General features: G+C 39.0%; 1 protein-coding gene across 1 annotated transcript in view; it reads left to right on the top strand.

Annotated features, from left to right (window-relative positions):
- The window catches only part of cdkal1 (CDK5 regulatory subunit associated protein 1-like 1), a 202,331-nt gene that overhangs the window by 33,249 nt on the left and 153,306 nt on the right, over window positions 1-15,776 (top strand). The window contains exon 4 of the mRNA XM_029505241.1: window positions 78-162. Coding sequence (XP_029361101.1) covers window positions 78-162 — 85 coding nt within the window. The remainder of the gene's footprint in view (window positions 1-77; window positions 163-15,776) is intronic.

Genomic DNA, 15,776 nt, shown 5'->3' with positions numbered 1-15,776 from the left:
TGTGTTGATTGGTGAAAAATCAGGCTTATGCTTTTACTCTGCAAAAACACGTGCATGTTTTCTCTCTCTTTCCACAGATGACCCAACAGAAGCGGACCTGTGGTTGCTCAACAGCTGCACTGTGAAAAACCCTGCAGAAGACCACTTCAGAAACTCAATTAAGTACTGAAAAACACAAATGCACACCTTGCCCTCTATTTCTTGTTTTATGTTGCCAGTGTTTCAAAAAAGAAACAGGCATTTCAATTAGAGTATGATAAAAATAAAACACAGATTAATAAACATAGTTACAGCACGATTTTTGACAAAAATATCAATCGACATCAGTTTGATTGCTTACTGGGACAAAACTGAGTCTGTGCGCTTTTAGACTGCAAATCATCAAGGTCATTAGCGTAACTTTGTGAATAAATTCCACGCCATTTTGTTTGTGATGATATGACTCAGAATTTACCTTAAACAAAGACAACAAAATGCTGGCCACAATATCCAACCCATCAACAAATAAAGACACAATAAATGAGACAGGTCAAACATTGATGAATGAATATGTTTGCTAACCCTAACCCATTCTGTTATCTAAACAAACACATCTAGCACCTAATTCAATTTTAATTTGGATTTTGCAAACAAAGTACTTCTTTCTGAATATGTGCTTGACATCTTTTCTGCCCATTCGCCAGTTTAACTTTCCACCTCAATGTTCCACAGATCTCTCACTACACTGTATGCTGAAATACAGTGCGAGAGAGAGTGAGAATTGCACACAAATTTGCATAAATACAGGGAAATTAAGCTGAAAACTGTTTTGCATTTTGATTAATTTCCCTCCATCAGGGGCACACACACACCTGGCAGGGGTGTGCCTTTGTGTAGTGAGAGTAAACAAGAGAGATTGAGTCACGAGGTGATTTTGTGAGTTTTGCTGTTGCAGATACTTTTAAGCTTCATTGTGAATATGCTGTGAATATATTAACTGTTATTGTTGTAATATATGCAATATTAACACAGATGGTTTCAAATCCTCCACCACAGCCTTACAAAGGAGACACTGATTTTTCTTGTAAAAACCGTAATAACAGCCATTGAAGAAAATCCAGATAATTCACTTGAACCTGTATTTTGGGGCCACGGAGGAACTGCATGCTAATGCCCTTCTAGAGTTTTGCATGATACATGATATACATCATAAAAAAGATTTAAATAGTGGGTCTAATAACAATCTTTCATATGGAGACTGTTTACCTTTTGGCAAGTGATAAAAACAGCTGATTTCCACAATGATAGTGGGGAGAGTGCACATTCTCCAGTTTCAACCGCAGCCAGTTCAGTGGTTGTAGTTGTAAAGAGTTTGACAACATTAAAAAATGCCTCTTCCATCTATGACCTCATCGCTGCTACTGGACAGTTCTCTGACAAGTTTGGATGGCCAAATTATGGGCTTTTAAGTTTGTTGTGTCCTACAGACAATTTGCATTTTAGGCTAAATGAAAAGGGAGAATTTGTCATCTGTCACATGTTACATTTTGGATATCTGAACCATCAGAATGCAGTTGCTTATCACAAGGCAATATTACAGTTTCAAGGTTGAGCGATTTCCCTTTGCCAATCTGATCAGTGCAATATTCCTGTCTCTGCTACAGCTGTCTCCCCATGCTTTCTTTTTCACTCTCTGTCAGCCCATTTTTATGCAAAGAATTTTTCAATTGAAATGCACCAAATAATGACACACTTGGAGACTTAGAAAATGTCTTCCTTGTTGATGTCAGAGTTTTTCTTTGACTGGAAATCACCCAGCTGTAATGGTAATGCAATTAATGGTCTATTCACTGGGAATGACACACACAAACTCGTGTGCCTGTGCATACAAACGGACACACAGGAGGAATAAAAAAGTTTTTCTGCCTTTCATCACTTGCTACTTTCATGATGGAGACACAAAAATGAAGGGGTATGGAATCAGACAGAATCCAAATGCCCACTTAAGTTAGTCTTTTTTCATGCCTTCCTTTTTCTTTGCCTCTCTTCACATGATTGACAGAGAGAATAAATGAGAAGAAGGCAGACACACGAGCTGCCTCGCGCTCAGTCACACTCTGGCTGCTGTGCCTGTACCCCCTGGTACCAAAAGCACACACTCTCCTAATTCCCACACACATTAGCACATGCTGTGTCGCCTGTCTGAGCGGTCCTAAAGATGTTTTAATTTTTTCACATTTTTTTTTTTTTCTTTTAATCAGTGATTCAAAATCCCAAGCATAGATTAGTCTTGGATAACTTGTTTCAGATCATTTGATTAACTAGTTTGATGTGCTGATGCTGATGTCCCCCTTTCCTCATGTCTTGGAAAAAAATGGACTGAATGGGTTAAACTGCAATTTTATTTGAAGTCTATATCTTTGGATGGCTTCGATGTTTAACTGGTGAATGCATGTGTGTGAATCAAGGCTGTGTGTTTCAGTTTACCTATCTTAGCTCATAGAATTATCTAAGGCCCTGTGTTTGTTAAAAACACTTTGTAGACCATTTAGTCATCATGTCACATTAACTACTAGTGTGACGCTGTGTGTGTGTGTGTGTGTGTGCGTGCACTGAAGTGTGTATAACAAATTGTCCCCAATGGTTGTGTGCGTGTAGGACACAACATACACACACTCACATTGTCACAGAAGTAACAATCAGTGTCCTAGTAAATGAGTTTAGGGGTTTGAAATGGAAGCGCTGGGGCTTTCAGCGGTCCTCCACCATAGTTTCAAGAGACACTGTGAAAAGATGGTTTATTACTTCTGGAGGACTGCGTCTTACTTTGCATCCATGCAAAGTATGTGGGGGAAATTTGTTGTTTGTGTGTAGGTGGATGGATGAGTTGATATACTTAATATGGACAACCAGAACTTGGCACATAGGTTTTGCTGCGGTCTAAGCTGAATCTAAAGTGACTGCATATATGTCTAGCTCAACAACTCCTAGATGATGCAGACCTGAATATTACTTTGTTTACTAATTATCACAAGAATGTGGACTTGGGTACCAAGTTTCTACTGCAGTTAATAACCTGGCAACTAATCTAGTGTCAAATTGCAGAAAAGAAATATTAAATGTTATGACAGAATTTCTAATAAGAGGGTAGAAATGAAAGTTCTCTAAGCATCTCAAAGATCAGCATCTGGATCTGTGTATGAAATTCAGTGAGTGAGTTTTAGATACCTTACCTTGAAATGTTAGTTATTCCTTGTAAATTGAAACATCTATTGCATCTGTTGCAGCAATGTTCAGATAATAATGATAATGTTGCATAATTTAGGCAAATGGAGCAATTGCTTGGTATTCACATTAGTGTGTTCACAACATTACTGTTCAGCCTGTCATAATTTAATTTTATGTTTTTCCCCCCATTGCTCTGTTACCTCGTAAATTGAATGAAACTACAGTCTGTCTGTCTTTGGGTGTGTTCATGAATCTGAAAATTTCATCGGTGTTTGTACCAGACAACAAATTTCTAATATGGTGACATCTTTTAGTGGCAGACGGGATTCCTTCCAGCTTCCTAAATTGATGCTGCCTTGCTGTTAAAGGCGTCAGCAGGACACCTACAAAAGCAACTCACCAAGTGGTCTGAACTGCTAGTAGAGCAGCCTTGGAATGCTAAAAAGTCTATTAGTGTGGATATTTGGGGGGATATGCGCTGAATGTATAGTGTAATTCAGTTTCAGGGACCACTCAAATCGATGAACGTGGAATGCATAAAAGAAACAGTTGCTCAACAGCATGTAATTAAACTGCCGCGTTTGTGTGTGTGTGTGTGTGTGTGTGTGTGTGTGTGTGTGTTGGATTTCTTCACTTGACTGTCTCAAGTAATTTGTATGATCAAGGGAATGTACACTCAACGAATTAGAAGCTGAGTCAGAGCTTTGTACTTCTGTTTTCAAAAAACAGCAATTCCCACATTATATTTACATTCATTTCAATACAGTTTTAATATTCATGAACCAACCATAAGAAAGGAAAATCATTAATGTTAATTGAAAAGGGACACACAACACACAGAATGAACTGTTGGAAAAAGTCCAAAGTGTTATGTGCTGTGCCTATACTGTGTATTTTACCAGATGTGTAGGCTGGGTGGTGAATATGTATTATGCCCCATAGCTACAGAACTTGTTGGCTCAGTCTTGTTTTGGTGGAAGTTTCTTTGCAAATTTCAGGCCATTGATTGTGCAATACATGCTGCGACCAGTATAGTGGAAAATAAACCTCAAGTTAGCTGCTCTACACACAGGATCTAAGGTCGTATATATATATTATGCAAGATAAGACTAAAGTTAAAAATAAATAAATAAATAAAAAGGATCTGCTATACTTTTAAAAATATATTCCAGTTAGTTTAAAGCTAAACTTGGGTTCACTGGTGGTTCTCTATCTTTGCCCCATATTCTGCTATGGAATCAGGGCAAATGGACACAGTCTTATTGGTTAATATTGCGACTTTGTAGCTGTTTTCAGGTTACACTTTCAGTGTAACCTGAAAAGAGCTTAAGCACACATGCTGAGTGTGTGTTTATACTATAATATTTCGATGGAGTTTAGTGGTGAACCAGCTTGTAGCCTGTGGCAGCAACTGTTGATTAGTAAGGTGTCGAATGACGCGAGGCAAGTGATTTCATGTCATTGATCCCTGACCACATATTTACCAGAGGTTATGGTCATGCTTTGCAAATAAAATCGTTTAAATGAAAATCTATCCTCAAACAGAATTTGCTTGTGTTATTCCACAGCCCAATTTTTTTGACCTTTTTTCGGAAAATGTTGGCAACTTTCTCCAAATCCTTTAATTCAGAGAGCTGAGGCTGCAGTCTGTCATATGGTGAACTTTTGCTTGGCAAGTCTTGAGTGGGTCCATTAATATTGTATCACAGACTAACCTCAGGAAAAAACACCCTCTCTAAGTCATATAAATATATATTAGTGCACTTTTTTCTTCTAAGAATCATTCAATAGTCTGACATTGCTCTACAGTGCCTATAATGCACATGGCTATTTACTTTGGCCTCACAACATTTTTTTTAAATGAATGGGCACTACGAAAGTGACTGACATTAAGGCCAGAAATGTTTCCTCTTCATCAAAACATGACAGAGTGGTAAACACAATCTGAAATCGGCAGTGACCTTTAGAGTTGTTTACTGAGGGCAGTTATTTTATGTCTATGTTCTCCCAGTTTAGCAGATATACAGGCATGAATTTGTTGCTGGCCACACACACACACACACACCAGTTTGCTGCCTCGGGCTGGTTTTGGTACAACCCGGAGATTGGCATTTAATCTGTCAGTTCCAGAGGGCATTAGCCTACATTTTGGAGTACATACAGATACAAAAATAGTCAGACAGTAGAAAAGAGAGACTGAGCGTGGAAAAAACATACAAAGCGAGCGCAGCTTTAGGCCGCGCGCACACACATTCAGGGCGTGCTGACACATATACATCTCTCATGATGGTGTTTTATTGAGTAAGGTGTGAGGTGACGGGTTGTTAAGTTTTAATTTTAAATGGGTCATTTTGTCTACTCTGTGCTGTTTTTAATTCTGTTTGTTATATTACCTTCGATGGGTGCCTGGCTGAGGCTCAAACTCCCACATCCTGATGGACAGGGGCAGGTCTGAAGCTCAGCTGGACATATTCAAATACTCTGCCGAGGTGAGGAGGCCTGGAGTTGTCATCAGGATTGGTTATGGCTACAACCCAACAACCTGTTAGTGGGCGCTGGTGGCCAAGGATACTTTCATGGTTAGCTTGCAATAGCAAAGGACTTATGGGTGGCCACAAGGAGGCTCAACCCAGCCATCATCTGAGAAAGGGAAAGGAGGACTTAAAGCATTCTGTTTTCATCAGGGAGACATAACTACTAAGTAGTTAAGGACACCCTCAGCGTTAATGTGGTTGCAATGGATAAGATCTTTCTCTAGATGCTGCCAACTGAAGATTGTACTGCTGTCTTGGGTGACACGTCTTTTCAGTGTTGCATGGAGTTGTTTTTCAAAAATTAGGTTGGTGTTTGAGTTATTAAAGTGTCACGCTGAACAGCCTCTTATGGAAATCCTATAACATGTTGCCAGAAAGAAGTCTCTGACCAATTGTGGGGACCGATTCTCTGCCCTGGCAAGGCTACTTGGGGGGTCATTGGAGTTTGCCCACACAGTCAACATGCTTTGTAGACTCTAAAAAGTCCCTCGAGTAGGATCTTTTGGGAATCTTTTGGAGGGCACTGCAGTAACACAGGGTCCTGGGGCCTTTGCTATAAGCTATCTGGCTCCTAAGAGAGTTGTGCTCCTGTTATTGGCAGGAAGTCAAGCATGTTCCCAGTGGTTGTTGGCCTCTGCCAGCGTTGTCCCTTGTCACAAAAGCTGCTTGTGATTTTCATGGACAGGATTTCAAGGAGAAGGGAAAGAGAGTGTTGGATTTGGGGGGCCTCATAATGAATGTTTTTGCAGATAAACAGATTTGCAGTTTAACGTTGTTGAAATTGATTGGATGTTGGGAAAACAGTGGACTTCTCTCTTCCAATGATATCTGCCCCAAGTAAAGGGATTTAAATATCTCAGGATCATGTTTATGAGTGAACCTACAACAGATGGAGAGATTGACAGACTGACAAGTGAAGCGGTGATGGATCAACAGTAAACATTAATGAACTGGCAGTTTGTGTCAAGGTCATATCTGTGTATTCCAGTTGATCTTTAATCCAACCCTCATCCAAGGGTTAGGGTTGAAAGGATGTGATTGTGGGTATAAGTGGCTGAAATGATTTTCCTCTGCAAGACGATGGACTTAGTCTGAGCCATTACTCCTTCATGTTTAAGGTGGGAGGTACCATTGGCACCTCCATTCGAAGTTTTGGGCACATCCAACTGGCAGGACACAATATAGGCAATATAACTTAGCAAAATGGCTCTGGTATCGACAAAACAAACCGAGGCCATTTTACCTCTTCAGCCTTGGATTAAACAAACATTAAACAAACTCAGCTAAAACAAATCAGTCTGATTGTTTTGTTTTTTTTTCAACACCAACTTGTCCTATTTTGTTTTCATTTGTTCTTGTGATGTCAAAGTGAAATTTCTTAAGATGTGATTTGATAAGAAATGAGGGGCCAAAACAAATATTTTTTTTCCATTGTTGTCACCAAACACAAAAATGCCAGAATTGGGATTAATTCATTGTGAAGACTTAGAGGCTTGAGACTCTGCTTTATTTCTTGAACAAATTCAAAAGCCATTAAAAAGTGTGGGTGCCTTTTTGTGAATTATTTTTAGTTGTTGTTCCCTTTATCAACATCTAATATCTAATTTAGCAGTATTTACAGATCTTGGCATCTTTAGCAAGATGCAAATAAAGTCTTTGCTCCTATGTGAGATTATCCTTACCCAGGGTTGCTCTAGCTCTGAAGTAATTCACATCAACTTGAACCTGCTAATGACATTTAAAATACTAATAATCTGCATTCCTGACTAAACAAATGTATCCCTTTAATTCAATAACGGTAAATTGTAGAACCTTTTATCTACCCTTAACCTTCGAGACATTCAACAGACAGTCAGTCCCAATTTTGTACGTGGAATGCTGAAAGTGAAGTAACAGTCTTACCCCTTTTGAGCGTGTTTCGAAGAAAAGGTGATAGGCAAAGTAAGCATCAGAAGGGATCAATGTAATGTGATGAGAAACTAATGTCTAAATCCCTGCTCCTAAACGACTCAACCTTTACAGCTTCTATTGGCTTTAAAAGACCATGTGTTAGGTCCTCTTGTTGCTGCAGCCAGTAAAAAGTATATTATTTGTTTCCAGTAATGAAATTTCAAGTGAAAGGGACATAAAATTACAAGAGATGTTGCAGTGAGGGGAATGTTTGCTTAAATTGAATCAAGCATTCAAATTGTAGAAGTTACTAGGAATAAACTAAATTTTTATTTAAAATGCCCAGTTTTGCAGCCAGTAAATTTCTATATTTAGAAGATGTACATACCATGCACATGATTAAGTGAAATTTTATTGTTGTATTTGTGGTTTTTATGTTTTTTATTTTTTGGGAAGTATCCTCTAATAAACCGAAGATACTGTATTATGTCATTCCACACTATTTTTAAATATGCCTATAACACACACACTGTTGCCTTAAGGCTTTCTGTGAAGTCAGAGGGTGCCAGTGATGTAGATAATTAGAGGATCAGCAGATCTGTGGACCAGTAGAGCATCTGTAGTTCTGATTATTTTAGACAGGTTTTGTATTTTAGCCAATGCCTGAGAATCTCTAGGCATGTTCAATTTATTCAATTCTATAGCACATTTGTATGTGCATTTTGTGTGTGTGTGTGTGTGTGTGTTGCTGAGTGCTCTTAACAAACAACCTGTCACATCTGCTCTACAAAGTGGGTTTGAATGCATGGCTCACCACAGCATGGGTCTCTGGTATCAAAGCCTCGGTGTGCGTATGTGCCTGCAATTCATGCCTGCTCACAGTATGGGACTAAAGGTCTGAACCAACAACCTCTCCCGACATCCAACTTGCTCTTGTAGCCAGCTGTGAAACTGTTGCTGGTATTATTTTCACCTTGTGGGTCAGTTTGCATGTCACATCATGGCAAAATGGGGTACTGTAGCAGCAACTATCACAGAGGCAGCTTTGAGATTTTGTTTAGGCAAGCTCATGATAGTTGTGTAAGATGCAGTCATGAACCCTTAGTCGTGTGTAGTTGAGATCCAAACGAAAGCTGTTTAAGATAGGTATTCAAACCCATGAGCACTAATTTGTTGTTTGTAAGTAAAAAAATTTTCCCATCGAAACCACTAATGAATAAACAGTAAACAAGATTTTTTTTAATTTGACAAATGTTCCAAGGACTAGAATGATTATTCACAATCTGTAAATAAATGAAATACATCTGAAATATGAACCTGTTGGAATGCAGTTTGCCAAAGAATTTGACGTAAGACTGCACTTTTCATTTTAAATAAGTGGCACAGGTGCTGTTGACAGGCTTATAACGTTGGTCTATGGCTTTTGGGTGCAGATAGTTTTCATAGTTAGAGCTTGCAGCTTACGTCTGGTTCTGAATGTGCTAGACATTTAGGAATCTAGTAAAAGAGCCAATATATTTATGTCTCCATTACAGAGGAAAAGCGTATGCTAACAGGAAAACAAACCTACTGTTCTTCTGTGCCCTTATTTTATTGAATTGCGCCAGCGATGTGTGTGCATGACTGGTCTCTAAACTAAATGGCTGCATAATCACAGCCTGTCACATTGTTACTGTCCTCATAAGGTCCTCCTCAGCAGCAATCACAAACAGCTCCCGCCTTTTATCCGTTCAGACGACTGGGCTCTTAAGGCACCCTACTGTGCTCCAGCCTTTTCGCTGATCCCCGATTGTGGATTTAAGCTATAAGAGGCCAGGTTAATAAAGGATTGACGATAAAGGGGGGACCTTTAACTCTGGTGTTCTGCAAGTAACTGGGTTTCCATCATTGAATCCCAATTCTGTATTTTGCAAAGGAATTTGGATTGAGTTTGCGCTTGGGTGAGGGGCTTTAAAGAATCTCTTATCCACATCGAAGGACTTGGTGATCATGTTGGCCATTTCAACTTCTAAAAGAATGTGACTAAGATAAGAGTGAAAAGTAGGAAAGTCAGGTCATCACCTTATGAATTTTTAGAGTGGGGGGAAAACGTCTTAAATCTCTTTCCACAGTGAAGTCAGTCAAATTTAAAATTAAAACCAAATAGTCGGCCTATGTGTTTTCTACCATGATGTCTCATTTTGCAGCTTTAGATTAGGGCTTTCACATTTGTGAAAGAGTCCATAGATGGGACTAGCCATCTATAATTGACTTGTGGAGAGAAATGGTGAAAGGTTATGTGTAAAAATAGAGAGGGGGCTTTCTCTAGCCCGTTTGCTTACTTGGGCTTCTCAAAAGGTAAAAATGCAAGCTTTAAACTGGAAATGGAAATGTTCTTTTCAGTGAGCAAACCTAAATAATGCATAGTGAAATAAGAATATGGTAGCTAGCTTATTGCTTTGTTAAAATTTAACTGGTGAGCCATATCATTGTAATAATACCACATTTCTGACTCGTATTGTCTTTATACAGAGACTGACAGGACAACTAGAGCAAGAAGATATCATAGCACAGTGTATGCATCACACCCACTATGATATGACAGGATTACTAGTGTTTCATGTTAACTGTTTTCTCTCCTTCTGCCAAATCAGTCTCAGTGTTGTATGAGCTTTAAAGGAATGAAGGGGAGATAAATCCCTCAGTTGGGGGGTTTGATGGACTTGTCACGCGATTTTTATACTTTTCAGGAAACACTGATGTCTTATTAAGAGATGTGGACGCTTGAACAGCTGGAAAAGGATGGGAAAGGCTTTACATCTCAAAGACAGTTGCTGTAGGATATTCTAGGATAATGTTTTCAGACTTTGTCAGTTCTGTTTCATTCTTTTTTTTTTTTTTTTTTTTTTTTTAAATAAGTCCCTTGAGTATATATCGTGGACTTATGTGAAATTGGAAACACCTCATGTCGCTCTTTTTCAGCTGATCAAAATAATAGCTGAGAAGACCAACATCAGGCTTTTGCCAACAATATAAAAAGGTATATTCAGTATTCAGACATGCATGAAAATTGCCCCATTTCTTGGTGTAACATTTGTTAGAGCACAAACACTAAACAGGCCTGTCACCTGCCTGGCATAGTGCTCTCACACCACAAACACAGGGAGTTGTATTGGAGATGAAAGAATGATCTGTGACCTTGAAATAGTCAATTGAAGCGGCTCCTACATGGATAAGGGCACCAAGCTATGGATGGGACGGATCTTTTTTACAGTTTACTTTCATTTCATGATGATGTCATCCATGGCACAGGCATGTGATGATATCCCTTCTTGCAGTTTTGTGTGTCCTCAGTCTAAGCAGAAAGGAAACTCCACTGGCAGTGTAAAAGAGTTTACTCTGTTTCATTATTGGGTTTACACACACACACACACACACAAACACACACACAAAAGATAGACTACATTACATTTAATGTGTCATATTCTATTATTTCCATCACATTTAACCCTAACCTATGTGGTTCTGCAGTGGGTTGGGTGCAAGTTTGATCCTGCACAGATGAACACCTAAAATCAGGCCTCATCTAGTTAACTAAGCTATGTTTCCTAAAATGAAAAAAATTATACTGAGATGCCTTGAACCACAAAGCAATAGACAAAACTGCTCAGTTATTGATACAACATTGTCATGACAGTCTGTCACACAGAACCTTTAGGCCATTAATTAGAAGAGATGTCAATAATACTGTCACCGCTTTGTTTGTCTGTGTTTCACCCGCAAGATGACCCAAGTCACAGCAATGTATTATACCCGTTGGCAGCTAGTTAACACTGACGAATTTCCTTTCAGGCATTAATGAATGACTTGGTCTGTGTGTGTGTGTGTGTGTTTTTGTATATGACAAGGATGTGGACTTGTAGACATGGAGTTAAAGGAAATGATAGCCAGGGTAACAGCAGAGCAGGGGTGCGAGATGGACAGTGTCAGTTGTCGGCCATCACAGGAAAATAGTGAAATATGTTTAAGTGAGTCTCTGTAGAAAGCGGACATGGTGGTGGTGTTTTTATTTGGCCTATATATTTTGTGTTTTCCTAGGAGTAAACCCAACATTAGTGAGTGATTGTGGTTGTAATGCTCATTATGTTGTTCGATAAGTCTACAATGACCCCTTGGAAAGGTCATATTGAAGAGGTCAGAGGTCACTCAAGAGGCTCTGGAGGTCATGCTCTCTTCAGCTGGTGATGAATCACTCGCCTGTGTCTGTGGGGCTTTGTGCCTATATATTTACATAGACACACACACGTTTGTGTATACCAGGGATTTATTGACCAGGGAGACTTAGTGTTTAGCCCATATGTCTGTGTTGAAGTTAGGCAGAGACTGATCATATGGTGTCTTTGTTTTTGTTTTTTTAGGTTGTTTAATTATGATCTATTGTTTTGCCAATATTTGCTGTTGGTGGGTTCCAGGTAAGGTGATAACATATTTTTATGATTCTAGCTGTAACAGAGCAACATTATCTAATGCAGAGGTTCTTCTGTTCTTTCTACTTCTTGTGTTTCTCCATGTGTTTCAGTGCTTTAGAGCAATATTTTACAAATTATATCAGCAAGTTTCTGCTTCGTAGTGCTCAGCTAATATGAGCTGAAGAAAGTGGGCGTTTCTGATCAATAACATGAAACGCTCCATTTGGTATGAAGTTATTTCCCAAGATAACTGCCCGCATGTGTGTCTGTGTATCTGTGTGAGTGTGCATTTTTCCCTTTGGGCATGTGGGAGGCCAGATCTTTGCCTCCCAGGACCCTTCTTGCCACTTATGTGACAGCTGACAAATGAACACACACTTTTTCTCTTTCTCTTTCTCTCTCTATTGCTCGGTCTTTAAGGGTGCATTAAATTCAGAAATTTCTGCCATTACAATTATACTTGTTTTCCTCATTCCAATCTCTCAATGTTGAATTCAGCCTTTGCCTATTAACATTTATTTTTTTCTTCCTCTATCTATCCATCCATCCATCTTCTACCGCTTTTCCGTTTCCGGGTCACAGGGGGTGCTGGAGGCAATCCCAGCCAACACCCTGGACAGGTTGCCAGCCCATCATGGGACCAACACATAGAGACGGAGACAAACAACCACTCACACTCACATTCAATTTCTACGGGCAATTTAGAGTCACCAGTTAACCCAAACATGATGTGCCTCCAGTCCAACAGAGGAAACTGGAGTACCTAAACATGCAAACTCACAGAAAGGCCTCAGGTCGGGAACCAAACCCATGACCTTCTTATTGTGCGGCGACAGCGCTAACCACTACGCCACTGTGCTGCCCTTTTTCTTCTTCTAGTGAATCTTTTAATATACCTGTTTTGTGTGGGTGTTGTGACCACAGTTACAAATTCAACCAGATGTCAGCCAGAGGTTGGTTACTTTTTGTGGCTAAGTGCTTACTTCTCAGCCCAGCATTTTATTATTATTATTTATTTATTTATTTATTTTACAGATAACCAGTTATTGTTTAAGCATGCTCCCCCAATTCAGCCTTTGCTTGGACACAGAGTACATTGAGCAGGGGCTTTACTGTGGATAAAGAAGTTCATTTCCCACTGTGTGATTGAACATAAGCAATTCCATTGTACAAATTGTGTTGGGAGGTAGAAAAAGGGATTACAGTGCTAATTAGGCAAAAAGGACATGAGTGGGAGAGATAATCAAAATAAATTGGAGATGCTTTCAAAAAGGAAAGAGAATATCTTTTTGCTAAAGCTACACAACCAACTTCATCACCACAGCAGTTTATTTAATGATGTAGAAGAACATTTCTTAATTCATCAAACTTCATTCCTTTAAAATCAGCATTTACTCATTTGGCAGACACTTTCATTCAAAACAACTTACAACTGAGGAACTTCAGTAAAGCTTTAATGTAGTCGGAGACCTTGATGTAAACATTTATTGAATGACTGCATAGAGATCAGGTCAATGCACTGAAAGTGGATGGTAAGTGCTGGTTAGGCATGTCACGGTGTTAAAGGTGTCATGTGATGAGGTGACCCCAAAGGAGGTCAAGACCTCAACGGATTGTTGGCGATAGAGGGATGCCGCTGCTTTGATGGCATTTGTCAGCTTGTTCCATCATCAAGGAACCAAAGATGAAAACAGTCTGATATTGCCTTGTGTTCAAAGATGGCAATGCAACATGATGTGACTTGAAAGAACCCAGGAGTAGACAAGGAGCATAAGGCTGTATGATTCAACTTCAACTAGATGACTACAGATCCAAAAGTTACTCCAAAAGCAACAGTGATTTCTGGTGGCTTTTACTCACCAAGAGCTTTCAGCGCCAGTGAAAAACAGCTGAAAATGTTAATTTTTGTTTTGCCACTGTTTCTACCAAATTTCTCCTGCTTAAGTGTAGCATGCTAAACAGTGTTTTAGTTTTGATTCTTTTAAACCCTATTTATCATATCAATAGTGGACAACCTGAGTACGTTCATCTAAGGATACAAAACAGAAACTACTGAGACCAAGCTACCGAATCATATTAATGTTTTTATTAAAATAATGAGAAATGTTGATATTCTTTTATAGTCATGCTGGCTACAGTATTTCATGAATTGATGCACACTAAATTACAAAGCAATTCATCTATATATTTTTGTGATAGTTGTGTGTTTACCTTAACTAGTGCATACAGAAAGGTTTACGTTACCAACATTTTGTTGACACTGTGTTGCAGTTGGCCCTTTGTCTCAAATAAATTTAATGCAAAACTGATGACCTTGAAACCTGGGCAACACTGTTCTCAGATTTTGCGGTAATAAGGCACATAAAATCAAATTTACAACTAAGGAGACAGATGAAGACAAATTGCAGTAGAGGAGAGGAAGGAAGAAGTGAGAAAAGAGAGATAAAAAGATGGATTAAATGTAGGAGTAAATGAGAGTGAGGTTATTTCTCTTCTAATTAATGAAAGCATAAGACCCACCAGAGTCATTTCGATTCCAGTTTAATTAAGTTTAGTTATTTCGAGCAAGTAACATATTCCTCATTTGGGAGTAGTTAAAGAGGAAGTGAAGGGTAGCTACAGGGTAGAGAGAGGTGGGTGCTGATGCTCTTTCAGGTGCTCTAGCTATCTCCTGCAGGTAATTTTTCTCCCAGCAGGCGATGACAGCCTTTCACAAGGTCACACCATTACCTCTCTCTGTCTATCATCCTCTCCCTCACTTAGCTTCCACTTTTGCACCCTCACACACTCCGGTGACTTTAGTTTTTTTCATCTTTCACCTTAATGTTTCCACCTTTTGCCATGTCATTTCTCTCTCTCTCTCTCTTGTCTTTTGTTTCACGGTTCAGTTCCCTGGGCCAGTGAGATATTGCTGTATGAGGCTGTATTTGTAGAAGTGTCAACCTGTCTCTTCTGGAAAGCCGGCTCTTCAAGCTTCTCATCTGGATTGTGTCTAGAAATTATCAATCAGGGTTACGTCAGCATCCATTTTCTGTTGTTTATGCAGTAATAACTGCCTTAAAATGGTAATTTAGATTTTTGAAATAACAGCATATTAACAAAAATTGTAAAAGAAAATCAGTCCTGTCACTGTGCTGTCAGTATCATGTTGTTACACAGACCACCTGTGTAATTTTAAAGCAATGAAAGGTTTATACATAATTCACTGTAATCTGTTTTAGAAAGGTACTGAATCTCATTACCACCTCATTAGGACATGGATTGTGAGTGAGAGAGGGAGAGAGAATGATGGGAAGGGGAAGAAAGGACTGGGCAGGAGATGTAAATGGGGAAGTAAAGCTCAGTTCAGATATGAGCTGAACTGACTGAGGGTTGTTACTTAAATTAGCTAATTTTGTAAAGATTTAGGATGATGTATGATTCATTTGTGCGAATGCAGTTTTTTTTAAAAGCGAAGCAGTTTTTTTCATTACCCATTGGTTTGGTCAACCCAAAGACAAATCATAGTAGACAACAGAAAAATGTTGTTGAAGCTGTCAATGAGTTTTGGATTTTCTAAATAAGGAAGCATTATTATTATTAGCAGGAGCAATTAGCTGTTCACTCAGTTATTCTTTTGACAGAATTAATGAGCAGTTCATCTTGTAAGCTGTGCAATTGAGTAAATGGATTTTGCGGTTCCAGCTCCTCTTATGTG

The sequence above is a fragment of the Echeneis naucrates genome, chromosome 6 (genome assembly GCF_900963305.1).
Source record: "Echeneis naucrates chromosome 6, fEcheNa1.1, whole genome shotgun sequence".
NCBI classification, from domain to species: domain Eukaryota; kingdom Metazoa; phylum Chordata; class Actinopteri; order Carangiformes; family Echeneidae; genus Echeneis; species Echeneis naucrates.
This window is presented reverse-complemented; position numbering and strand designations above follow the sequence as displayed.